The 24,146-nt window shown below is 53.3% G+C and overlaps 6 protein-coding genes across 11 annotated transcripts; all 6 read left to right on the forward strand.

The window, feature by feature from the left end:
* Positions 1 to 158: 158 nt before the first annotated feature.
* Positions 159 to 732, forward strand: ABB37_05941 (putative mitochondrial cytochrome c oxidase VIII (COX VIII); the record flags this gene model as incomplete). Of its 3 annotated transcripts, none has more annotated exons than XM_015804177.1 (1): positions 159 to 732. In XM_015804177.1, the coding sequence occupies exon 1, from the start codon at positions 259 to 261 to the stop codon at positions 730 to 732; it is 474 nt and encodes a 157-aa protein (XP_015657311.1). In that variant the 5' UTR covers positions 159 to 258. The 3 variants fall into 3 exon arrangements, with proteins under 3 accessions (XP_015657311.1, XP_015657312.1, XP_015657313.1); XM_015804178.1 differs by having other exon boundaries at positions 166 to 732; XM_015804179.1 differs by having other exon boundaries at positions 205 to 732.
* A 660-nt stretch (positions 733 to 1,392) lies between these two features.
* On the forward strand, positions 1,393 to 2,508 carry ABB37_05942 (putative mitochondrial hypothetical protein; the record flags this gene model as incomplete). 2 transcript variants are annotated; one of them, XM_015804180.1, is made up of 1 exon in its annotated part: positions 1,393 to 2,508. In XM_015804180.1, exon 1 carries the CDS (start codon positions 1,543 to 1,545, stop codon positions 2,506 to 2,508), a length of 966 nt encoding a protein of 321 aa, XP_015657314.1. In that variant the 5' UTR covers positions 1,393 to 1,542. The 2 variants fall into 2 exon arrangements, with proteins under 2 accessions (XP_015657314.1, XP_015657315.1); XM_015804181.1 differs by having other exon boundaries at positions 1,420 to 2,508.
* Positions 2,509 to 2,786: 278 nt separating this feature from the next.
* Positions 2,787 to 3,596, forward strand: ABB37_05943 (putative mitochondrial hypothetical protein; the record flags this gene model as incomplete). Its single annotated transcript, XM_015804182.1, has 1 exon — positions 2,787 to 3,596. The coding sequence occupies exon 1, from the start codon at positions 2,808 to 2,810 to the stop codon at positions 3,594 to 3,596; it is 789 nt and encodes a 262-aa protein (XP_015657316.1). The 5' UTR covers positions 2,787 to 2,807.
* Positions 3,597 to 4,021: 425 nt separating this feature from the next.
* On the forward strand, positions 4,022 to 6,237 carry ABB37_05944 (hypothetical protein; the record flags this gene model as incomplete). 2 transcript variants are annotated; one of them, XM_015804183.1, is made up of 1 exon in its annotated part: positions 4,022 to 6,237. In XM_015804183.1, exon 1 carries the CDS (start codon positions 4,975 to 4,977, stop codon positions 6,235 to 6,237), a length of 1,263 nt encoding a protein of 420 aa, XP_015657317.1. In that variant the 5' UTR covers positions 4,022 to 4,974. The 2 variants fall into 2 exon arrangements, with proteins under 2 accessions (XP_015657317.1, XP_015657318.1); XM_015804184.1 differs by having other exon boundaries at positions 4,104 to 6,237.
* Positions 6,238 to 8,736: 2,499 nt separating this feature from the next.
* On the forward strand, positions 8,737 to 16,552 carry ABB37_05945 (putative protein kinase; the record flags this gene model as incomplete). Of its 2 annotated transcripts, none has more annotated exons than XM_015804185.1 (1): positions 8,737 to 16,552. In XM_015804185.1, the coding sequence occupies exon 1, from the start codon at positions 10,049 to 10,051 to the stop codon at positions 16,550 to 16,552; it is 6,504 nt and encodes a 2,167-aa protein (XP_015657319.1). In that variant the 5' UTR covers positions 8,737 to 10,048. The 2 variants fall into 2 exon arrangements, with proteins under 2 accessions (XP_015657319.1, XP_015657320.1); XM_015804186.1 differs by having other exon boundaries at positions 9,740 to 16,552.
* A 1,929-nt stretch (positions 16,553 to 18,481) lies between these two features.
* On the forward strand, positions 18,482 to 23,218 carry ABB37_05946 (hypothetical protein; the record flags this gene model as incomplete). Its single annotated transcript, XM_015804187.1, has 1 exon — positions 18,482 to 23,218. Exon 1 carries the CDS (start codon positions 20,336 to 20,338, stop codon positions 23,216 to 23,218), a length of 2,883 nt encoding a protein of 960 aa, XP_015657321.1. The 5' UTR covers positions 18,482 to 20,335.
* Positions 23,219 to 24,146: the final 928 nt, after the last annotated feature.

A 24,146-nucleotide genomic window follows, 5' to 3' on the forward strand; every position in this document is an offset into this window, starting at 1 on the left:
AACGGAGGCGCACCAAAACCAGCACACACTCATGGGAGTCGTGACTTTGGCTTTACCGTATGAACGCTGATGGTGTAGTAGTGCAGGTTAACTGCTCTCATTCACTCTCTACTCGTCTCTTCCTTCTACTTACTTACTGCACCGTTCCTCACTCTCACAGAGCCTAGCTCCATTTTCGCGCTCTTTAACCGCTTGAAATCACACAGTCGATTTCACCCCCTCTCCTTCCGCACAGGTTCGCTTTCCGCCTCTCCCGTCATGCTGCGCCGCACCGTCCCGGCTGTGAGCTTCACGGCCTCCCATCGCGCGCTCATGATGCGCCCGAGCCGCCCTCTTCTCGGAGGCGACATGCATTCCACTGACCGCTTCAAGGCTGCGTGGGACGAGATTCCGCTGCACCTGCTCGGCGCCTCCCGCAAGCAGGCCTTTGAGTGGTACTGGCGCGCTATGTTCCAGCTCGGTCTCCGCGATCCCTACCGCATGACCAAGCTGCGCTCCATGATCAACTGGGCAGGCTTCTTTTCCTTCCTGTACCTGACCTACATCTCCATCTTCTACTCGTCCTTCTACCACATTTACATGCAGGACTGGCCGGAACACTTCAAGCGTGAGAACGCCCGCGACTACGCTCTGTCGCACGGCCACGACGTGTGGGCTGGCGATGGCAAGTTCATCCGCCCGTACTTCCACATCAACCCGCCGATGTTGACGATGACCGCGGAGGACATTTAAGCGGTGGAGGACAAGGCGTGCTGTATACAATAGTAGTGGAAAGTAGACGCTGCACGCTCAAGTGTACCATGCACACCGGAGCGTGGACTCGCTTTCACGTAGGTATTCCTTTGCTTTTGTAAGTGAATATTTTTCAAAAAGTGCTCTGCGGCAGTGGCTTTGTTTTCTTTAGGTATTAGTATTCTAGCTTTTCTTACGATTTTTTTTCACTTCTCTTTTATATTTGTGTCGTAAATATGCGCGACCCGTATGCTGTGCTGAAAAAGAACTCTTGTTCATTTATTTTTCTTCTGTCATTTCAATGAGATCAAAAAGCTGAGCGTGTAAAACTGAAGGCAACGCTGCCACTTTGTGCTAACGCGAGCTGGGCGTTGGCGCAGATTTGCAGTGTATGTGACGTGGGATACAGTATGAGGTGTTAAGCCTACATGTACTTACGTGGCTTACACTGTTTGGACGAAATAGAGGCGAAGTTCGTATCTTCGCTTTTCTGATAGCGCACCTGCTCCTGCTTTCCTTTGGTATTGAAGTCTTGTGTGCAGCGATCCATTGGGATGTCGTGTGCTACTCAGTGTTGAGGTGGTCTCCGTGCGGGGACAGCGTCATTACCTCTTTTTACTGACCCTCCGACGTTTTGCCTTCTTTTTGTTACTCTGTTTGAGTCATTCTTTTCATGCAATTCAAAACAGCTAGGCTTCTTGAATCCAGGAAAGGCTGTCGAACGACCGAGAGCCGAGCTCTCTTCTCCCTTTTCGCGTTTAAAAAGAAACACGCCTGTACCTGTTGAGTCTTCAGTGCACCTGTTGAAGCATGTTCGTCGTTCGTTGCCCCGCATCGATGCTGTGGCATCCCTCTGTGCACCACAGCCTCCTACTACTTCGTGCTCTACGGCAACCTCACACCCTTCAGACAGACCCGTACACAGCAACTCGTGGCCGACTCCCCACGCCACTGCTCTCTGAGTGTGCCATGGAACTGAATGTGCGCTATCAACCACACTCAACACCGAGTGAAGCATCAGCCGGCACCTCTCAAGCACAGCAGATGGCGCTTTATCGACCAGAAGACGTGCTGCACACGCTGCGTTGCCCGCCGGGCACGTGGGAAGGACCTGTCTTGAATGAAGAAGTGCGGCTCGCAGCATCAAACTCGTTGATGGAGTATCTGGAGGCGTCTACCGTGAGCGCGTACATCACGAGTGCTCTTGACTCCCTCCTCGTGTCTCTTAACACAGGGGACATGGAAACAATCCGGCAGACACATGCGCGAGTGATGGACCTGGTGGAGAGACTGGAGTCGACGATTGCAGATGAGGATCATCTCCCCGGATCGCCGCAAACCAGTGCGGATCCCCTCAGTACGTGGCCGCTCTTTAGCGTCCTCCAGTTTCTGATAGAGGAGGGCGGGTTGCTGATGTCAGCGTTTCCGCGCACCAGCAAGGCATATGCACGACTGAGCAGCACAAACAAAGCGGTCGCGCAGCATCGTCGGCTTCTCCAACGCACTGTGGAGGAACAAATCGACGCAAGTCACGCGTCCGCCGCGCCTACTGCGGACACCCGCATTGCGTTGGATTACCCCGCCAAAGGATTTTTGTGTGACGTGCAGAGCCACCTCGCGGCGTACAACCGCAGCACGGCGGAGCGCACGACGGAGGGGGTGACGGGGGATAAAGGGCCGCTGCACAACCGCGTTAGTGGGGGTCGTCTTGGGATTCAGGCTGTACCGGCGCGACTCCCGTGGACTCTTCAGGGAAAGCCGCTGCGTAAACGGTAGCGCTGCGCGAGTGGAATTCACATTAATAATTGAAATAAGAATAAGATTATTATTCGAAACTGGTGTAAATGTGAAGGTTTTCTTTCTAAGGTTACGGATCGTTTTGTGCTCAGCGATGTGTTCTTCTGATCCGTCTTTGCTTCTTGGGATGATGTGGCGTCGAGCGCAGGCCTTTGCCGACTTGATTCTTGTCTCTTTTTCATGTCCCACACATTTTGAACCTCTTTTCCCTTCTCTTTTCGTGCATCCGCAAAAACAACTCAAATTCCTGGTTTCGCAGATCTTTTTTCAGAGTTACCATGAGCCGCAACGGAGAGCTCTGTCTGCAGAAGATCATCGTCTCGTACAGCCCCAACAAGGGCAACCCGGCGATGCGGCAGTTCATGGCCACCTACCTGCCGGAGTTCTATCGCCAGTACCCACAAGTGAAGATCGACATCCGCCCTCGCCAATGGCCGGAGAGCAGCATCACCGGCGTGTACCGCGATGGAAGCGAGAAGGCGCTGTCCATTAGGTTTCTCAGCTCCATGGGCATCAACGTACGCTTTCACCGTTTGGTGAACGAGGGGAATGACTACAACCAGCCGTTTTCCGCGTCGCATTTGCATCTCCAGCGCAAGAGTGTGCAGGGGACGTGGAACCCGTATCTGTGGAACTACGAAGGCCATCGCGTCCGCCGCCAGCCGCCGGCGCAGTGGGATCGCAAACTCACGGAGAAAGAGTGGGACTACTACATCCAGCAGTACGGTGCCCAGATGAAGGCGGAGGAGGACACCATCGCCGACCGTGTGCGACGCTACACCGACATCCCTGAAGCCAGCACGGAGGAGGTTCAGCAGCGGTGGAAGGAGCACGTCCTTCCGCGTCTGCAAACGGACTTGGAGTACAACATTAGCCACTGGAAGAGGCTGCACGCACGCGGCAAGGGACGTCCCGACGCGCCGACGATGAATGAGTATAGTCTGTTCTCCGTCCCGGATCATGCGACGCTGGGTCAGGACGCAGTTGACATGCTGCGTAGACGGGAGACCCAGCGGGTGGAGGACTGGTGGCGCGAGCGCAAAAACCAACTGAAGCCACCAAAGTGAGCTGCTATTCTCGTTAATTTGAGGAGAGCTCTTCTCTGGCCCCTTTTTTTTGGAATTTGCGTTGTGTGTGTTTGGTGGTGATTGTTTTGTTGTGGATTGCAGCTGTCAGTTTGACTTCGGTTTTGAAGTTGCACGTTAGTTGCCTGTTATCACAGTTGACCAAAGAAATAGTAATACCCGGTATAAATAGCAACGAGTCCAAATGCGTGGCTCCGTGCATACGCTGCCTACAAGCAAGTAGCGCCAAACAGCCAGCGTGAGCTTCTTGCCGACGGTGTTGGGCTTAACGTGTGAATGTAGCTTCATCCTTCACTGTTATCCAGTTAAGCGAATGTGTGTTTCTCTTTGCGAGTTTCGCAATGAAACTTTACGTGACCTGCTGCGCTCCAGCACCATCTTCTTTTTTTCTTTTTTCTGATCTTTTGAGATACGCCCTCTCTCCTCGCGCCGTTTCTCAATGCCTTTCATTTTCCCTTCTCTCCCATTGCTTTACGCTTTCAACCGCGTAGTAACTCCCCAAAAGACCACAGGACTACCGCCTTCAGAAAAACAAACAAACAACAATCGTTATCACCGTCAATCCTTTTTTATTTTTGTTTCTTTTTCAATATTTTGTTTGCTTCTTCGCATTATAGCTTCTCTTCCCTTCTCTTTTCTGTTTTCTCCGTCCTCTATTTCACTACGTATATATCGACGCTCCGCGCTAATCATTTGCTGCCTTCGTAGCGCGCTTTTCTCTTTTCCTTTTCTTTCTTGCCTTTCTCCGTTTGCTTAAGTTGCTTTTCACCCAAACCGTTTTCACTTCGATATTCCGCCGAATGGCGTAAAGACTCCCCCTAAACAGAAAGGAAGAAGAAAACACATACACGTTTTTCACACATCTATGTTGGATCGCAAAGGAGAGCGTCTTTCACATTCCACGTAACCATCAGCTCGCCGGTAGAACAAGAGAAAGGAAGCCACTGTGATTGGTTTGTTAGCTCAGCGACGCTTATTCGCTGCTTGTCTTTCTTCGCACAGACTCGTTACTGCTCCTTTCGTTTTGTTTTTGTTTCTGCGTCTGCACTCTGGTCTTCCAGAGCTGAGACTTAGTCAAAAGGTAAGGTACCTAAAGCTCATCTCCGCTTTATCATAGCTTCTTTGTTTTGGTGGACACCGGGATAGCTGATTGAACTCCTCATAACGTGTCGAACCATCATCGAGCATAAAGAGAAGCTCCTTTTTTTTCTGAGCTGAGAAGCAAAAGATCACAAAAAAAAGGTTTTTGATTTTTGCAGTGTGGAGAGATTCTTTTCTGTCACAGATTTCTGTGTCTGCGTTGTATTCATCTTTCCTTCCAAAAAAGAAAGACATACCACAAACGGCGTTCCATTCGTTCATGTCCATCTGGAAGGTGTCACCAACAGAGACCGCGGAAGGCAGCGAGCCATTTGAGCCCAACTCCGCTGCCTGGGAGCAGCTGCTCAGCACCCTCAACCTGCAAACGACGTCAGACTCGTCTGACGACATTCGGGATGAGACACGTAACTCGCACGCTGCTGTCTTCTCAAAGGGCAAGCAGAGCCATCTGGATGACAAGTTCAAAAAGCACCCTTCATCAGCAGGGCGAATGGAGTGTGCGAAGCTAACAAAGTCCCTCAACGCCACCCGCGATGACGACGACGCCGGGTACTCTAGTGAGGATGAGCACGATTCGCCCGCCAATGTGACGTTACCGGAGAGCGTTCTCCCGAGGTTTAACCCTTCTCGTAGCCTCACTGCGACTGCGAAGCTCGGTCGCACGAAGAGCGGCGGCGCTGACCCGAGCAGCTCGAACGACGTACCCAAATCGTACTTCTTTGTTAACGGCGTCCGGCATTGCGTCCAAGAGGAGCAGAATGGTGTGAAGTGGGATGGGGCGCCTCCACCGCAGACGAAACCAACGACGCCCAGGACGGTGGTGACTAGCAACAACGCTGGTGCGCCTGGTGCGTGGGGGTACATTTCAAAGCCAGCTGCCCACATACCGATGCCTTTTCAGAACCCTCCGAACTACGAGGCGGTCCGCACAGTACCTGGAAGCGGCGGCACTCCTCCGTCGCTAAACTGTAAAGTGATGGCAGTTCCCTCTGCGATTCCGAGCAACATTGCGTACTGTCCTGCGGATGGCAAGGTGCTCGAGGGAGCTCCTTCTTCCGGAATGCCAGCGTCTTACACGCCCAGTCGAGTGCCGATGCCGTCGACGAGCGTCGCTCCCTTTAACACCGGAACGGCCGCCTCCACCAGCAACGCCGCCCCGGCAGCGAACTCCGTTGTGGGCTACGTCTACGTTGACAGCAACGGTTGTCTGCGTGTTGCTTCTGGAAACGGCTCACCTCATCCTTCAACGCCCTTGAGTGTCTGTCTTCCAACTCTGCCGCCACCGCTGACTGGACCACCGCAGCTAGCGCGAAAGCTGTCAGAGGCGACGGTGATGCTTCGTGGTGCGTCGTCCGTGCCGGAAGTACCTCCGATGCAGTACGCCGCCACATACGTGACAGACGGAAGCACCTGTCAGCCGACCATGTCTTCAGTGCCAGAGTCGAGGCCCTCAGCAGATGCGTGGGGGAGCACCAAAGCGTGGGTCTTTCGCGATGGCCGGTGGATCTCGCTCTCGATGTAAAGACTACCCTGCTCACAGCGAAACTATGTGATAGTACTCTGTTGTGATGCTGTTTGGTATCAAGGCGAGTCTTTTCACTTCCGCCTTTTGTTTTATGTTATTCCATGTGTGCGAATTGTTTAGAGGAATGTCAGAACTATTCTATCTCCACATCCTCACCTCTTTTAAAAATGTTTTGTACCGGTGTATCTTGTGATATTAATTTCACTTCCTCTGCCGAGCCTGCTTGTGTTTCGAAGCTGAAGGCTTGCTAGGCTATTTCTCTAATTCTGAAACAACGAAAATAGCACAATAAAATGCCTTTATCTGTTGGTTCTTAGCGCATCGGTCCTTGTTGTTTCTCTATCACATGGATTCAAATCTTTTAATCGCCTTTCTGTTTGTTTTTCTAGAACTGAATGCTTGATATTGTTATTATTAGTTTTAGTAACTCTATGTTTCTGTTCTCGCGCGGGTTTGATCCTGGCGGGGGAGTTCACAGTAACATGTTTTAGAGACATACGCCTGCTCGCAGAAGAGGACTTCTAACGCCTCTCGTTATTATCGGTGGGTCAAACGAACACCTCTCGTGTCTTCTTCTTATCTGTTCACTTTGCTTCTGCGCTTTTCGACTGGATGGGAGACCCCTTTTTATAGGTTGAGGCGGCTATGTGGCGTGCGGAATTTCAAAGTACGGGGTGCTGGATGCTGAAGCACACTGCTCAGCTCTCTCATGTTCTTTTGTGAAGAAAGCAAAGCACATGTTGCACACCTTTCTTTACGAAGATGCAGCATTCTACGCAAGCATGAGCGTAGAAGGCGCAAATGAAATGGGAAGAGTAAATATAGAGGATTTCATTGCTGTGGTGATTTATTTTATTCCTTTGTATCCTGTATAGTGGCAGGACAGCGCCATTTTTGTCAACCCGGCGTAACTGCAATAAACAAATAAATCCATAAATATTATATCGATCTCCTTTTTTCTCACTCCATCGAAGCTGTCGTTTCAGTATGCAAGGTACTCTACAGGGGTGGAGGGAGCTGGAAACTTGGAATAAGCGTTGGATACTCAAGCGCTACCGTCAAGGTTGTGAGATATACTGTGCTTGTTTTTCCGATTCTAACAAAAACGCTGACTTCAAGACGTTAGGACAGTCATGTAGGAAAGAAAACAGATTTTTAATTAATCTGTAACAACAGTTTTTTTTTTCTCCTTGTGTGGGTTCTTCTCATTGCTTTGGCGTTTCTGTCAGTCTTTGAAACATCATCTGAACAGAGAAGTAATCTTTTCCTTCCTTCCGACCGAATCGCAACCATATTTTTGTTTTTGCTTTTTATGATTACTATTCTCTTTTCTGGTTTTGAAATTGTTGATCGATCGTTTGGCTTTTACGAGTGTTGCTGCTTGTTTGTACTCCTTTCCCTTCCAGGTAAACAGCCTTTATTTTGGTTTGCGCATTAATAGTAGTATTTAAAAATTGGATGTACCTCTCTTGCGTCTGTTTTGCAACCTGAGAAACGTATTACGCATCTCTCTTTTTTTTTAAATTCCCTTTTCTCTTTTGAAAACACTGAACCTGTGACTGATTTTTGAAACAACGGGGCAGGAGTCCATAGATTCAAATCCCTATTACGTTCCTTTCCCTGTTTATGAGCGGCTGTCTCGCTTCCTTTTTCGCAGATGATGATAAACATAAGGTGGCGCAAAAGGAACACTTCTCTCTCTCTCTCTCTCTCTTTCTTTTGTACTATAAAAAATGCACCTCATCAACATCTGTGAAGCATTCAGTATTCCGTGAGGCTGAGAATATTTTGCCACTTTTATTATGTCTCCTTGCGTGTTTCTGCTCCGTGTCCCCGCTTTCAAACACGCTTTCTTTGATGTTTTTCTCTTCCGGGACGTGCATTTCCTTCGAAACTGTGTACTTGTAAGACAAAATGCACGGCGATGGTCTCCCGGTATGCGTGCGAAGCAGTCAAGTCACACGCGTGCCGAAGAAACGACAGACGAAATGATGGTGTCCACTCGCACGTATGCATAACGACCGCTATGATTCCTTCTTCTGCACTTACAACGGGAGTTCATATGTTGTGCGAATGGCGTAGATATTAGCTCACAGGATGATGGAACGCCTCTGTTTTTCTTTCTCGTTGCGCTTCGTCCGCGTCTATCTTCGGCACTTTTGGCTACATCCGCAAATATACGTTTGCTCGATTTCGGGCGCATCCACCCAAAACGTTTTCTGTTTTGTTTCTTCTTACAAATACCTATCGCCCTCTTTTAGTAGTTCAAAGAAAATCATCTAACTATTCCAAAAAGTATTATTCTGGGCAGACTCGTTGTGTACGGTATCGACTCTTTTAAAGTTGTCAATGTCACATAGTACCCTGATCTTTTTATATTACTTTATTACTCCCTTTCTTTTCTCTTCTTCCTTAACCTCTCTACTATGTTTTTTGCTGAACCCCCTTTTGCTCTCTTCGTTCGTCCTCCACTTCTTTGTGCCTTTTTTTTTCTGCAGCGTACATAGCTGGAAGTGAAGTGTACTGATACGCACAACAAAGCTGCAGTTGAGGAGTTGCTTTGAACAATATGATCCTACTCTCACGCATTGCTCTGTTCTCTTCTTCTTTTCTTTTTCTTTTTACTGTGGACAAGTGGGAGATCTCAACCTACACTTCACGCTACATCGCTTCTACATTCGAATCTTCACTTTCGGCAAAGTACTTTTTCTCGTTTCAATCACCTTCCATTTTCTGACAACCCTTGGTATTCATCTTGTCTGACTGAGCAGCGCTAACATGTACCCATTTTCTTCTTTAAAAAAATCTTTAAACCTATAATCAGCTGAGGTTATCATTACGGCAGCACAAGGGAAAAAGCCGCTTCACATCTTTTATTTAAAGTTTCTCTCAACAGGTCTGTTTTCTTTCTTCTAATTATTCTCTAAACTCTGTGTTTCTTTCTTACACATCGAATTGTACGAAAGGCGTTCTCTCTTTTCTTTTCTCTGGCACCGCCTTTTTTTAAATATTATACTTCGCTTATTTCAGAACAGCGTTTCTTCAGAGTAGGTGGAAATGGCAAAGCTCACACACGTAGTATCACAAATAATACTTTTAAAAAGGATGTGTTTCTGCACCCCTTCCTGGCTTCCACATGAAATAGTACGTGTATTCGGGTCTGAAAGTGGAGAGAACACTGCAGGCTCTTTCTGCCCAGTATGGAGACGGCAACAAGTAAAGGACAATCAACGCTTCACTGTACTACTGGTGAGGGGAGGAAGGGGGGGGGGGGAGGGGTTTCTTCTGCAGTGCCTTCTGGGCTTGTCCGTCTATGCTAGGAGCGTGTTGAATGTCTCCGACCTTGTCAATGGTATCTTCCGTACAGCTCTATGACCCTCCATCATCCCCGTCGTGTGCATTCCATCCGTTCTTTTCTTTTCTTTTTATCATGTATACTGCATCACTGCCGGTATACTTGGTGGTGGCAACATTCGCTCACGAACACACCCACATTCGAAGCGTCCTTGCTTTATCATCAGACTCTTCCTTTGCGGTCTGCTTCACGCTGGAGAAACACGAATGTGATGCCCCGAGTGAGCGTAGTAACAGTCCCACGTTGATAGAGTGCGGTAGCCAAGAATAGAGTACGAGATACAGTATTGGTCCTTTCTTTGTTTCTTTAATGTTTTTATTTCTTTCCTCTTTTCCCCATTAAAAAAAAAGAATATTTGCGGAAATATTGGCCGATTTGATTCTGCCGTCTTTAGTGCTGTATGTTGATCCCTACCTTTCTTTTTCTCTTTCCATATTAACTGGTAGTGCACGCATGCGAAAAGGCGACACCAACGCAGAGGAGTCTTCCTCTCCCGCTGCCAACTCCGACAGAGGCAACTCTTCTGCTCAATTACAGGCATGTGACTCGGCAGCGAACAACTCCGATTTCACGTCCCCGTTAGCCGTCTCGAAAACGGCGCAATACGCACCATGCAATGTCGTGCCAGCCGGCGCGATAAGCAAGAGCTCTGCGAGCCAACCGTCCGAAGAGCCCGTCGTATCTGAAAAGGCAGTCCAACAGTCGTTGATCATTGTGGAAGAGGAGCCCGCCCTCGTGCACACCCATCATCACGTGCAACAGGGCGGCGATGCAGCAGATGCGTATACCGGCCCGGCTTACACCTCGTGGTCCCCCGCATCGCCGGACCTCGCGGAGCTCATTCCCATCGGTACCACGCCGTCCCAGCGGGAGTCGGTGGCAACCCGTGACACAGAAACATCTCCCTACTCCCCGTCGGAGAGCCACAACGGGTCTCCGCGCGCGGTGGCCATCTCACCGCCCCGGCGGATTAGCACGGCGCCCGGCGAGTTGACGCTGAACGCCACCGCGACACGAAACCCGCTGACGCCGCTGAGGAGCGCCTGCAGGAACTCTTCTGGTACGGAGCCGGTACAGGACACGCCGGCTGGCTCCATCGTGCGGCGGTGCACGACCCGCTACGGTGAGGCAGAGAGCGATCCCGTAAAATCCCTGTCTAATCCGTATGACACCGGCTCTGTCACGCTGCTGCACACCTCCGCTCCATCGTCGCCGCTGTCGTTCGATTTCCACCGCTGCGCCACCGCCGCCCCTACGCGTCTGCGACCCCCGTCGCCAACACCGGCGCGGAGCTCTTACCCTGCCGAGACACCAACGAACACCATCCCCGACGTCTCGGAGGCCTCCGCCCCGGTGCCCGCGAAGTCCTTCGGCTCCTCCTCCTCCCTCCACCTGCGTGTGCTGGTGCATCACGACGACACGGACAGCGCGGTCCCGCTCGCCACGCCGCTCTCCTTCAACTCGGCGAGTGCCACCAAGACGAACGCGATCGGCGGGGCGGTGCCGCATGTGCCGGCGATTCGCCTGCCGGCGGGGCTGGCGGCGTCGGACATGGAGTCGGACCGCAGCGCCAGCGTCAGTGTGTTGGGCTACGGCCCCCGCAGTGCCCCCAACGCGTGCTCGCTCGTCTCGGCCCGCTCTGCTCGCTCTGCTCGCTCGTCGCGCTCGGGGCGGCACTCCCACCGATACGGCACGTCCACCCGCACCGCCCTGCCCGGGCTGAGGGAGCTGTTCCCGACGCTGCCGGCGGAGATGTACCTGGCACGGGAGCGTCTGTGCGTTGCGCACGACAGCAGCGGCAACTTGGGCACTGGCGCGTACGGCATGGTGAAGCGCGCAGAGCTGTACCCCCCCGAGGTGGAGGTGCCCCGCTTCTTTACCCCGGTGACCGAAGTGTGCACGAGTCAGTCAAACTCTTACATGCCCGGTTACTCCCCGGCAAATTCGCTGCCCCCTTCGCACAACTTTGCGTCCATCGCCGGGACAGTAGACGGGGCAGACGGCGCTGCGGAAACCCCGCTGACCGGTGCGCACAGCAAGGAACACTTTGGCGTCTTTTTGCACTCACGCCTGGCGTCGGCGGTCAGTATGGACAGCGCGTCTGCGTTGCCGCTGCACCAGCAGCCCTACAACGACCAAACCGCGTCGTTTTACAACGGCCTCGATGACGTGCCGGCCCTCCCGTGCGTTGAATCGCTCAACGACTCGCGCTGGCTGACGCGCGGGCAGTCGCCGGAGGTGGAGTCCGTCGTCGTGAGCGGGCCGCTGGCGGTGCACACGGACAGCGAGGAGACGAGTGCTGCGGCGACGCAGAGCGCGAAAAGCCAACAGGGGATGCAGCATTCTCCATCGACAGGGCCGCTCTCTGTGGGACTGCAGGACCGTCCCCCCGCCGCACCGCCCGCCTCTGTGACCTCCTGCTACACCTCTCAGAAGTTTCCTGACCTCCCGGTCGTGCTGGCGACGAAGGTGCAAGAGGGCGACGCTGGCGGCGCCTCGCTGACGTCCACGCAGGTCTCCGTCGCAAAGCTCGCGCGTGACGAGCTCGACGTTGGCGTGGATGACCACACAGTGCGGACGAGCGCGGGCGACGACGAGGCAGAGGGAATGCTCGCCGGCCCGCTGAATGACTCCCCGGAGAGCGAGGGGCTCGAGTTCTCGCCGACGTCGACGTCGACGGCCGGCACGCTTCGATTTACCTCGCTCAGCACCCCACGATGGACGAACAAGACGTACTGCCACAGCTCCCGCACGGCGGGCAGCAACGTGCCGGATGCAAAGGAGGGGGGAATGAAGGAGGACGAGGGGGAAGAGGAGGTCCACTCCGACCGCTGGGTGGACAACAACTCCATCACTTTTCCAACTCAGACACCAATGGAGCGGGAGGGGACAGCAGCGGTGCTGGTGGTGGTCGGTGACGAGGGGAAAAGTGTCAACAGGGTAACCTCGAAGCTAACCACAGAAGTGCAGGTGGCAGAGATGCGCTCGAACGACAGCAAAGCCGATGCCACCGCGTTGACACAGGCGGAGGCCAGCACGGATGTCGCGAAGAACGACGGCGCAGATGTGCATGGAGAGGCAGCGCTGCGGCTGCCCCTGGTGTTGTCACGTGAGCCGTGCACCAACACATCTTCTACCTCCTGTAACACGGCGGACAGAAGCCCAACGACCAGCGGCGGACGCGTTGGAGTCACCACTGCCGCCGCCGGGAACGAACAGAAGACCTTTGATGCAATCTGTGTGAACCGTGAGGGTACGACTGAAAAAACTCCCACAACAAGGAAAGAAAATGTTCATGACGCCAATTGCAACGTTGGAGGCATCGGCAGCAGTTGTCTCCCAGATGGACGAGAAGGTTTTCTTGTGGCGAGCGCCACGGTGTCGGAGTCGCAGGGCACGCCGGCGCAGGTGGGCGATGACAATCGCGCGTCCACAACCCAGCAGGCTGAGATGCAGGCGGTGAGCGTTGCCCGGGGAGACTCCGCAGACACCTCTGGTCACCTGAGCAGCGGTCGACGCTGTCGCAGCCAAGGCGCCGGGACCGTCAGGACCCAAACAGGCAGTAAGGGCGAAGAGAGAATAGAAGTCGGCGGCGATAAGAACGAAGTAGAAAGCGGCGCGGCTGCCGTGACAGCAACCGAACAGGCGATTCAACCGAGCTCTTTGCGCAGCAACACGCCTGCGCTGACCACCGCTGCAACACTTGGACATTTGCCGACGGGCGATGGCGCAAACACCACCAGTAACGGTGACGGGAAGGGTGTGGAGCAGGTCTCTCCCACCAGCACCGTCAGCTACGTGTTCAGCGGCGGCGCGACGAGCTTGGCGACGACTCGCACTTCCAGGCAGGACAGCGTGACCACAGCTCTCCAAACCGGCACGAACCTTTTGCGATTCCCGAGCAACACACCGCAGACGCCGCTGGTGCGCTACGGCGTGAACACCATGATGATCTCTGAGGCCATCAGCAACGGCAGCGCGCCCTTCCGCCCCGTCGCCACAAAGGTGGTGGAGAAGTCCGACCTCGCTGACAACCCGATGAAGCTGAACGCCTTCCACAATGAGCTGCGGATGGCGAGTCGACTCAATCACCCGTGCCTGGTCAACATGTTCGGCGTCACCGAGGATGCGGAGACCTTTTACCTCGTCATGGACCTGGCGGAGAAGGGGAACTTGTCGCAGTACCAGAAAGTGTTTGGCGTGCAAGACACCCGTGCGATGGCACCACGCTTCTTGGCGGATGTCGTGCTGGCGCTGGAGTACTTGCGGGACGGGTCGCAGCACACCTATTGGATGACATCGACAGCGAGCGACGCAGCCGTGCTGCATCACGCTACGAGTGAAGAAAATGGAGGGAACAGTGGCGCTGCGAGGGCGGATCACTATGCGTCGGACAGCTGCCCAGGGTCCACGTCATCGCTGCCGCTGCAACCGACGGCTGACGGCGCCTCTTGCACCACCACGAAGAAGCCGCCCACGCCGTCATCGGCGCCGGGCATCTCGCTGAAGCGTCGCACAAAAGGCGAAGAGGACGAGGGCAACAGCGATACCGTGGATTCGACAAGTGGAAAGGAGGGGGCAAGTGGAGAAGACGTAGTCGCCTGTGCGTGTTGCCCCACCAAAGACGAAGATGAGAGCGTTCTGATGAAGGAGAGCATCGTGCTTCACCGCGACGTGAAGCCGGACAACTTGCTGCTCACCTGGGATTTCCACGTGAAGCTGGCCGACTTTGGCGACGCCTGCTTCTACGGCGATGAGGAGGCGAACAGCTTCGGTGGCACCCCGTCGTACATCTCTCCCGAGGTGATTCAGACCTCCAAGGCTGGACCGTACAGCGACTTGTGGGCAATGGGCTGTATTCTGTATGAGCTGCTCGTCGGTGAGAAGCTCTTTACCGGTTCGCTGCGGGAAGTGGCAAAGAGCATCCAGACCTTTTCTCCGGAGGGTTTGATGTTTCCGACCGCGCCTGCGTCTTCCACATCCCCCAGCAATGCCGTCGAGGATGCTGACTGTGACTGCGACGATGACGAAGCTGCTGCTGCACACGCGACGACCGAAGATGACGCCAGCAGCGCCAGAAGCGGCGGCAGTAGCGGAGACATCATTTCCGCTGCCGCGCAGGATCTCGTCCTACAGCTGCTGCGCCACATTCCAGAGGAGCGCCTTGGCTCTGTGGAGCGTGGCGGGTTTGCCGCCCTCAAGCGCCACCCCTTCTTTGCTGAGATCGACTGGAGCAGGGTGCTGGAGACTACCAACATCACGACGACCAACACGGACTACACGTCGGAGCTCGCGGACTACCTCGAGCCCGGGGAGGGTGTTGTGTACTGCTCCCCCGTCAAGGTCCTCGCGACGGACTGCGGGGAGACGCACACGCAGGCGCCGTCAACGCAGCTCGCCGCGCCGGGCTCGCTAGTGATGGTGCTCACTGATACACCGCGACTTTTTCTGGTCAACCCGGACACCGAAACCGTCCAGTTTTGGCTGCCGTGGACACGAGAGTTGCGGGTCGCGGTGCTGCGCGCCGACCGCTTTAGCATTACGGTGCCCATTTACGATGCACTCGCCTCCCCTTCCACGCCGGGGGTTTCCCCCCACACGGCGGCTTCGATAGGGGCGGAGAGCCGCAACAGCACCGGCACCGCCTCGGCCATCACCTACACCTTCTACGACACGACGCGCCGGGCAGACTTGTGGGGCGTCAAGATCCACGATGTGCAGTCCGCGTGCCTGCTGCGCCGCAGGGGTGGAACGCCGACCTTCCCGTCCCGTCAGCCGTCCTCAACGCAGCTGCACTGCCCACCGTCGTCCACGACACGTCGCGGCACGCCAACGCTCTCGCCCAGGGCAGGCGGCTGCCTTCTCCACCGTCTGCGCACTACTCCGCGATGTGCACACACAGGCGGCATCAGCAGCGATTCCATGTTCTTCTCTGAGGCCGCCATCACGATGCCACGAGACGGGCGGAACGCTATGGCGCACAACGCAGACAGCTATGTGGAGACCTTTTACGGCCACAGCGGACCAAGCACGGCCACGACGTCGCCGGCGACGGCTGGGGTTCCTGCGGCGTCGCAACGGCGGTCTGTTACGCGCTACTCGCAGCCCATCCGCCTGCCTGCCACCTCTTTTTTAGTCTCCAGGGCCTTGGCATCCGTGCCGACTGTGTTGCCTAATGGAAAGGCCACAGCCACGCTCACCAGTCCAGCCGGTGTGAGCTCGGGTGAGTCCTCGACGGAGCTGCGCTCTCCAGAGGTTTTCCCAGCTCCCCAGCCGGAGGCGAACGCGCTTGTCGTCGCACCGATGCATCGCCGCGTCAACATGATGACCGTCACCGTGGCCTCCTCCAGCAACCCGCAACCGGGTCGCCGCGCACGTCCGTCATCGCCGGGGAACACCGGTACGGACAACGCCTTGGGTGTGTCGCCGGTAGGCTTCGGTGCGACAGCGATGGAAGGGTGGGCACGCGCCACTGGCGGGCTTTCCACGAGCCCCGCCGCCAATGACGTCTCCTTCGAGTCGTCACGCCTCTGTAGCAGCGGCACAGTCACCAACTGGAGCATGCTGACGAAGTGGACGGGATCAATCAACGGTAGCGACGCCGGCGGCGGCTCGCTGGGCGAGGATGCGCTCGGCTTCTCGAGCAGCGTGGGTGATGTTACACCGCGAGCGACCCGGGTAAGCGACGGCGAGGACGGCCGCAGGCCGTTGACGCGCGACATGTCGACGCAGTCCGAGTCCACACCCGGCCCTTTGTCCGTGCAGAGAAACGTCGACGTTGAGCTAGAGGAGAGCGGGTGTTGTTCCTGTCCATCGCGCGGGAGAAGTAGAGGTGCACGTACACCGGCGGCAGCTGCGTCGCTTACGAGCGCTCCCGTCACAGCACCTCCGAAGGAAAAAATGTCAAAGGTGCGGCTGCAGTACAAGAAGAGGCAGCAGAGAAAATCGCAGGCGTAGCGGCCGCTGCTACGTATAGCCTTTTTTTATTGTTGGAAAGTCGAGGTTGCACAGAGATTCCTTGGAAAGCGTGAGCCTAAATGATGATAATAGAAAAGAAGACAACAATCGAAAAAAGGTGTTGTTCTGGTGCGTATCCAACCTGCTTTAGTGCTTGCTGACTTAATATTTCATTTTTTAGTTTTACACCTTTATCTTACACTCTGTTCGAGACATCTGAATGTGCCAGCAGTGAGAGCAACCCTTTGAAGCTGTTCTTGACCAAACTGTCAAGCACTGCAGCGATTGCCACATTGTCACCGTCTATATTAAATAAGCAGAATCTCTTTCTTTCTCTTCAAAAAAAAAATCAAATCTTACTCTTACATATTAAATGTGTAGCTTTCCTTTGTTTGATCTTCCTTTTCATTATTGTCAAATGCGCTGTTGGGCATTCGTTATCCTGATGTATCTGATGGAATGGCCATGGTGTAGTTGCATCTGTACTTACAGAAGCCTTTCTTTTGTGTGTTTTCAATTCCTTCGTCGAAAACGTGATAAATAAAGTTTCCCCCTTTTCTTCTTCGTATTTCTCGAAAAACGACAACAAAAGAAGACGAAAGGGACAAAAGGGAGTTTTTTATTTATTTTTTTTATTTCACCGTGCTTTGGCGCCTCTTTTTTTTTTTGCCTGGTGAGCGATATCGCCACGATGATCACAAAGCTTACAAAAGCTGCCATATATATGAACTATATATATGAACTATATACTCTACTCTTTTTTTTTCTTGCTTGAACCTTCTCCTTCCCTGCACCTTGTCATGTTCGGAAAAGTATGCGCTCCCCCACGAAAAGCACACATATGGTCCCAAATCACCTATACTTGTTTTACGTTTGCTTTCTTCCCCCCTTTTCTGACTTGGAGGCTCTTCTTCCTTTTTTTGTTTTCCTTTTCTTTCGGCGTTGTGTCGTTTACTTCGGTTGTGTGTTGCTGAGGGCTGTGGGGGAGTCGTTGTGGTCTTCGATTGCTTCTCCGCTGCCAAACCACCAAGTCTTTCCCAACATGTGTTTCGCGTTGGTGCTGTGCTGCGAGGCTCCATTCACCTCACTCCTCCTTTCTTCTTGTTTTTGTCGCACGTTTCTGGCACGTTTACAGGTAGGTCATGATATGGAAGAAGAAAGAAAGAAAGACACCTGTTCACAGCAGAAGTACACGCCGTGCTATCCATCTTCATTTTTGTTTTCTGAGTTTTCACGAGCGAAATCGCACGATTCAATCGGCCCCCAACAAAAGCAGCACACAAGGTGACTCTATTTTTTAAAGAACGGTTTACCGAGCGTACCACCCCGTTGGTTTAGCAGACTTGAGGTTCTGTTTCCTTCTGCGGATTCGCTTCCGCTCATTAACACACAGTATTTCTTTTTAATTATTTAACAAACCCCAAAAAAGACGTTTGCTTTTGTTTTCTTTGTGCTCTTGTTTATCTCAATAAAGGTTTTTTTGTGTTCACCTTTGCTCTTCGAGTTTTTAGTTTCAAAAATTTCCATATTATGCTGCGTTCTCATCAGTTGATGGCAACACAGACAGTTGAGGTCTAGAGGAGAGGTATGGCAAGTATGTGGATTATTACGCTGTAGACAAAAGCAAGTAAAAAGTTGATGCTTCTTCACGAATTCGGAGTAAAGCACCGGCAGCTCTTCTCTTCCTTCACAACCGTTGCTCGTGCGCATGGGAGGAGTCGTTCGTACAACGACGAGACGGATAGTTGCGCCAGGAAGTGTACAGAGACGCTGAAAGCACGTCACTCACGCTCTTCGAGCTGCCTTTTCTTCTCTCGCAGTTCAATGCGCCCACAGCTGCAAGAAAAAAAAAGACGTGCTTTTATCTATTCATGCACCACTCTCTTATTCCACTCCGAATGTTTCTCCTTCTCCTTCTTCTCCTTCTGTAGTAGTGCACAACCGTATCGAGGCAATTTCTTTTTTGAAGAAGTCGCGCCCTGCAACACGAAGTGCAAGACGACCAAAGCAGCCGTTCAGTTTCTTCTGCCTTCGCGTCTCCTCAGCCACTCCGCAGCTTTCTTTCCTTTTCTCTTCTTTTTTTTCTCTTCTGTTTCACGCCTCATACAAACAGCAAAAGTTATTTGTTTCTCTTGATCGCTTATATATGTATATATATGTGTGTATGTATTTTTCTTCTTTGTTCTCGTTGCTGATTGTCGTAGTCCGAACGTCCCCCCCCTTTTTCTTTGGCGGGTGTGAAGAGTGCATTGTAGACACGACGTCTTCGCACCAACGTGTAGTGCGTTCGTTCACAACACTCTCCCCGTTTTTTTAATTATTTCTCGTGTATCCTCTATCTTCGTACGAACGTCCTCTCCTCAAAGCACGGCGAGAAATCCGTTGAAGGAAGCATTGAAGCGGTTAGCTATATATATATCTATATTTAGATTACTCTCGATCTCGTCTGCTTCGCCAGAGGTTTTTATCTTCTTTCTTCTTTAATTTTGGTTTTACTGCACCGTTTTTGCCGTCTGTCACCATCTCTTTATTTTTCCCTTTCCCACAAAGAACGACTTGCAATTAAGTGCAGGGCAACCGTCGGCGAAATCGGAAAAACACTCTGCCGCTTCCTTTTGTTTTCTACTGAAGAAGATAAGCGGTGCCCAACGCGCAGTTAATACGATCTTTTTTTTTCCTCACGGCTCACGAGGCACCAATACGCCTACACAGCAAACTCACTGCGCCTGAATATTCGAGTATTTAAAGATTTATTTTAAAAAAATTGCTTCTCTTAATTTATCATTTGAAACGCTCAAAGAAACAAAATAAAAAGCGTCATTCGCTCAACGACCGAATTACTTTTTTTTTCTCCTTCTTTTATCTGAAAGAACAAACGTTCTACCACCATATTTTAGCTCACCATTGGGCTCAAACACGCACGCACGCACACACACAGGTTTTCTTAGCCCTCTGGCTAAGACCGCATCTGCCTCTTCTTTTCCTCTTCTTCCCTTTTCCACCTTTTCCCGGAACGATTCGATTCTTCTTCTTCCTTCAATTTCATCACTCTGTTCCTGCTGTCAAAGCGGAGTGACAATAGCGGCAGAAACACGAAACCCAATTTTAATGCGCCTAACAATACTCGTCGGCACGTAGTTCTTACACGTATTTCATTAATTCTCATTTCTTTCTCCCCCCGTCTCAAAGGGCGTAGGGCACTTCGAATACAACCGGCGGACCCACTGCACACTTTACTTACTTCCACCGCTTTTTTAAAACAGTATAGTACCCACTTGTATATATAAAAGCAGAGACAGCGTTCACGAGAAATACCGTACCTGGTTTTGTCTTTTAGCCTACTTTTGGTACTCCTGACTGCTGGCCCTTCTCCACGAAGGAAAAGAGAACGAAAAGAAGAAAAGCTTGGATTCTCGCTTTGCTTGACCCTTCTTTTTTTTCCGTGCTGGAAATCTGACATCGTTTCGGCTCCTTTTGAGAACCCGAAGGGTGGATTTCTTTTTTTAAAACAATTGTATCTCATCGCTTTCCGTTTTTCTTTTCCCGTGCCGGAAACTCCCCCCCCTTTCGACTTGCTGAATGAAGTGAGTACTGCCCAGTGCATTACAAGTAATCGCTTCCCTTTTTTAAATTCTTGTTTTGTTGTATTTTTTTCGTTTTCTTTTGAAATAGTTTGTTATTATTATTATTATTATTATTATCTGCCTCAGTTCTCAGCGTTGGGCTTACGATAAAACCTAAATAATAGAAAGAGGGAAATAGTGCGGAATCGAACCGTCGAACATGGGCTGCGCTCCCAGTGCTGAGATCCTTTGCGACGCGCCGTTTCGGCCACCGCAGGGCGGCGTCCGACAAGTCGCCCTCATCCCCATCATCGAGCACTTCTTCCCCAGCCCCGACTGCGCGCTCTTCAAGCAGCTCTACGAGGCGTACACCGACCCTTCCGTGCGCTACTACGTCCGCCCCAGCTTCGATGGCCCCAACGGCGACCTCAGCCACATTCCCGATGTCGTGAACTCACGCGCGGAGTTGCATCAGCTGCTGCTGCAGCTCACCCGGCAAGGGATGTACGCGACGAACGCGGATGTGCGGGCGGCCTACGCCTCCGGCGACGCGTATCGCATCCGGCCCATCTTGTGTGCGGTGGTGTTTCGCTATGAGGGGGCCAACTATGTGCCGGAGGGCAGCGTGCAGCTCCCCGCGCACGGCCGCGGGTCGACGGCCTTCGTGAAGGTGATTGGCGTGGTGGGCGACACCACGGCAATGCTGCAGAGAGCCGGCGACCCGATCATCCCCTTCACGCCGCGAGACACACTGAAGATGCAGACCCTCATCACAAAATCTGCCGGTGACCACAACATGTCGCGCGTGGTGCTGCTGGCGGCCTACACCTACTACCACCAGTGCTGTAAGGTGATTGGGCTGCCGAAGGTGCCATGCATGGCGGCTCGTTTTACCTGCTTCAAGACGAACATCCCCTTCTTGTGCTTTCTGCGTGAGATGCGTGACCGCACGGCGGCCGTCCTGGAGAGCCCGAAGGACTCGAAGTTATACATCGATGAGCACTGCCTGCACGGGGCGGTGACGCAGGAGTACATGGGCACCATGCTGCCGGCCTTCGCCTACTACTTCGTCTCCTTCCTCAATGCGAAGGCAGAGCAGCGACTGGCGAAGCAGCTGGCCCATCAGCGGCGCGTGAGCGAAGCGCACAAGGACACGTCGCGGGACAGCAAAGATGCGTCCTCCACGGTGCCTCCCATTGCCAGCGGACCACCGCAAGAGGAGAAGAGCCGCAACGCGGGCAGAGCACACAGTGAGGTCGTCCGTGACTTGGACGCGGTGGACCGGACACGCATCTCACAGGCGGCAACTTCCGCCGCGAAGGCCGATGCGGCGGCGAACGCCAGCAACAGCACGGCTCCTAAGGTGACCTACATTGTGAAGGGCTACTTGACACGTCCTGCGACGTCGCTCTCGGCGTACAGCCGCGCCCCCAACGAAGTCTATGTGACGTGCAGGGACGGCACCGTGACGGTGGTGGACCGCCTCTCCGTTGACGCGGCAGATGGGCCGACACACACACCCTCGTTGGGGCAGAAGGACGGCGTCGAGGAGCTCGAGGTTGAGCGCGGGGTGCCGGCGGCTGCCCGCACCGTCGTGGAGACCTTTGCGGTGCGCCGGGGCGACATCCTCTCCTTCTACACCCCGCCCTCGCCTCTGGCCGGGGGTGAAGTGCCGTGGCACGTGGGGGACCCGGCGGCAGAGGAAGAGGCTGGGTACGGTGACGGCTACGATAGCGCGTCCATGTCATCCTCGCAGGCGAACTTCCTGCGGCTGAACACGGACGACGACTCCGTGGCGCCCTCACCACCGATGCCGAATTTCGTGAAGGAGGAGGAAGAGGAGAGGGACACGCCGGTCTTGCGTAAGGGCAGCTGGCGCATTGACGACAACATCTTTATCGAGAGCGTGCTGCTCTCCCTCGTGCGGGATGAGTGCAAGCTGGCGCGTGAGGCGGGCGTCGACGACCCGCGATGGGTGCACGACGATGTCCACAACTGCCCAGTGCACGAGGGCTCCTTCTACGTCTGGCACTTCCGCCGCGGGCAGGAGAACTTTTTCTACGGCACGGTGCCGAAGTTTGCGAACACGAACCGGGCGCAGATCCGCGGCGGTGGTGGTGCGTCCGGCACCCGATCCGGGCGCAGCGGCGGCAGGCGAGCAAGCAGAAACGATGCACCGGCGGAAGTGCATGTGGACCCGCAGAACAGCGTGCATTCGGACACGGGTGCGGTGAGGAGGCTGGACGGCAGTACCACCAACCCCAACAACAGCACCAGTAGCATGGGATCTGCACTACCACTGGGCAACAGCACCACTGCGTTTCCTCCGCAACTGCAGCAGCAGCAGCGCATCGGCCTTCCCATAATATACCCCGCGTACAGTTCCTCACCGGAGCTTGTGAACATGAATCAGCAGCAACAACCTCCCGCCTACATTGCCTCTCACCCCGCCGCATCAGCTAACACAAGTCCGCAAGCCAGCAACGCCGTCCCTCGCAGCGGGCCGGTGTATTTGTTCCAAAGCGGCAACGTCCCCTCGACCACCGCACCAGCGGCGGGGCAATTCGTTTACGGCGTGCCTTTCCTCTTTCCTGGTCAGCCCTCGCAGATCTCCCTGCAGCCACACGCACCACATGGATTACCGCTGCCGGCGTACGTAGCAGCGGCGCCGCAGCATCCACGGCCGCAGCACGGAGGAAACGTGCAGATGTCGATGGTGGGCCACGTAGTAGGCCCGGCAAGTCGTGGAATGGGGGACTCCCTCAGCATGGCTGACTTTTCCGTAACGAGCAACATGTCCCTCTCCGCCGCAGCGAATGTGCCGACCGCCGTCTCCTACATCGTGAACGCGCAGGGACAGCTGGTGCCGCTGACAGAGGTGGTGATGGACAAGGGCCATTCAAACGGGGCACGCGCCGCGAGCTTTACGCCTCCCGCACCGCCGGCCCCACAAATGCCGAGTTATGTGATGGTGAACGGACAGTTGTGTGCTCTGCAGCCCGCCACCGCCACCACCACTACCGCACCGTCGCCTCCACAGTACCACGTGACGGCGCTGCCGCCGCAGCAGTTTATGAACACCGTTGTTTACCTTCCACGGTAAAACATGACTTATATATAATTAACAGTTTGTTATGCTTTTCCGCACATCGCATTCTCTTTAGTTTTCTGCTGGTGTTGCCTGCATTAACGACCCTTTTTTTCTTCGTATTTCCCCCTTTTTTGTTTTGAAATGAAACTTCTCTTTAATGTTCTTCTCACTTGTTGACTTTAAGATGCGTCTTTCCTTGAGGAGACAGCATTTCTAGAAACTGGACAACACATAATGCGAACTCTCTCTTGCAGATTTTTTTTTGTTCCTGTCGCTTTTTTCTCTTCCTTTATTTTCCCTTTCCCGTTTTTTTTCTTGTTGTCTTCCTTCGTTATACACAATGCAGATTTCGGCTTCCCTGAAAGTTAGGGTACTTTGATCTGGCCCACTAATGGCATAGTGAGGTAAGCGTCACTGGGCTGCCTCACACTCCAATGTTCCCCCTGTTATCTTTATTTACGTTTTCTTTTTTCCTTTACAATCTTCTACTCTTTTCATACTGAGACTTCTTTCACCTCCGCAAAAAGATACGTTGTCATAAGAACTGTTTTCTTGATCCCAACCTCCCCCCCCCTCACATTGTTCTTCATCACCATCATTACCCCTTAATCAGTTCTACTGCTTTCACCACGATGTTTGTCTCAGTGCTGCTGAACATGTCTTTTTCTTGTTTTCTGTCTTCCATTACTCTTCGGCTCTTTGGTGTGTTTGTGAACAAGCTACGTCGGCTGCCTGCGCTGTAGCGAGCTCCAACGACCATGTTCGATTTCTCATTTTGCGTTTTGCGGTTTCCATGTGAAGAAGCCTCCGTGAAATGTTCATTCTAACGCAATCAGCGCTCCTTTTTCTGTTACTATTCCTTTCAAACTGCCACGTAAAGTGTCCGTAGGTTTCTCGAAGGAATCCTCCCCTCCCCTCCTTCCCTTAAAAAAAGTAAAAA

This window comes from Leptomonas pyrrhocoris, assembly GCF_001293395.1.
Source record: "Leptomonas pyrrhocoris isolate H10 chromosome Unknown, whole genome shotgun sequence".
NCBI lineage: Eukaryota > Euglenozoa > Kinetoplastea > Trypanosomatida > Trypanosomatidae > Leptomonas > Leptomonas pyrrhocoris.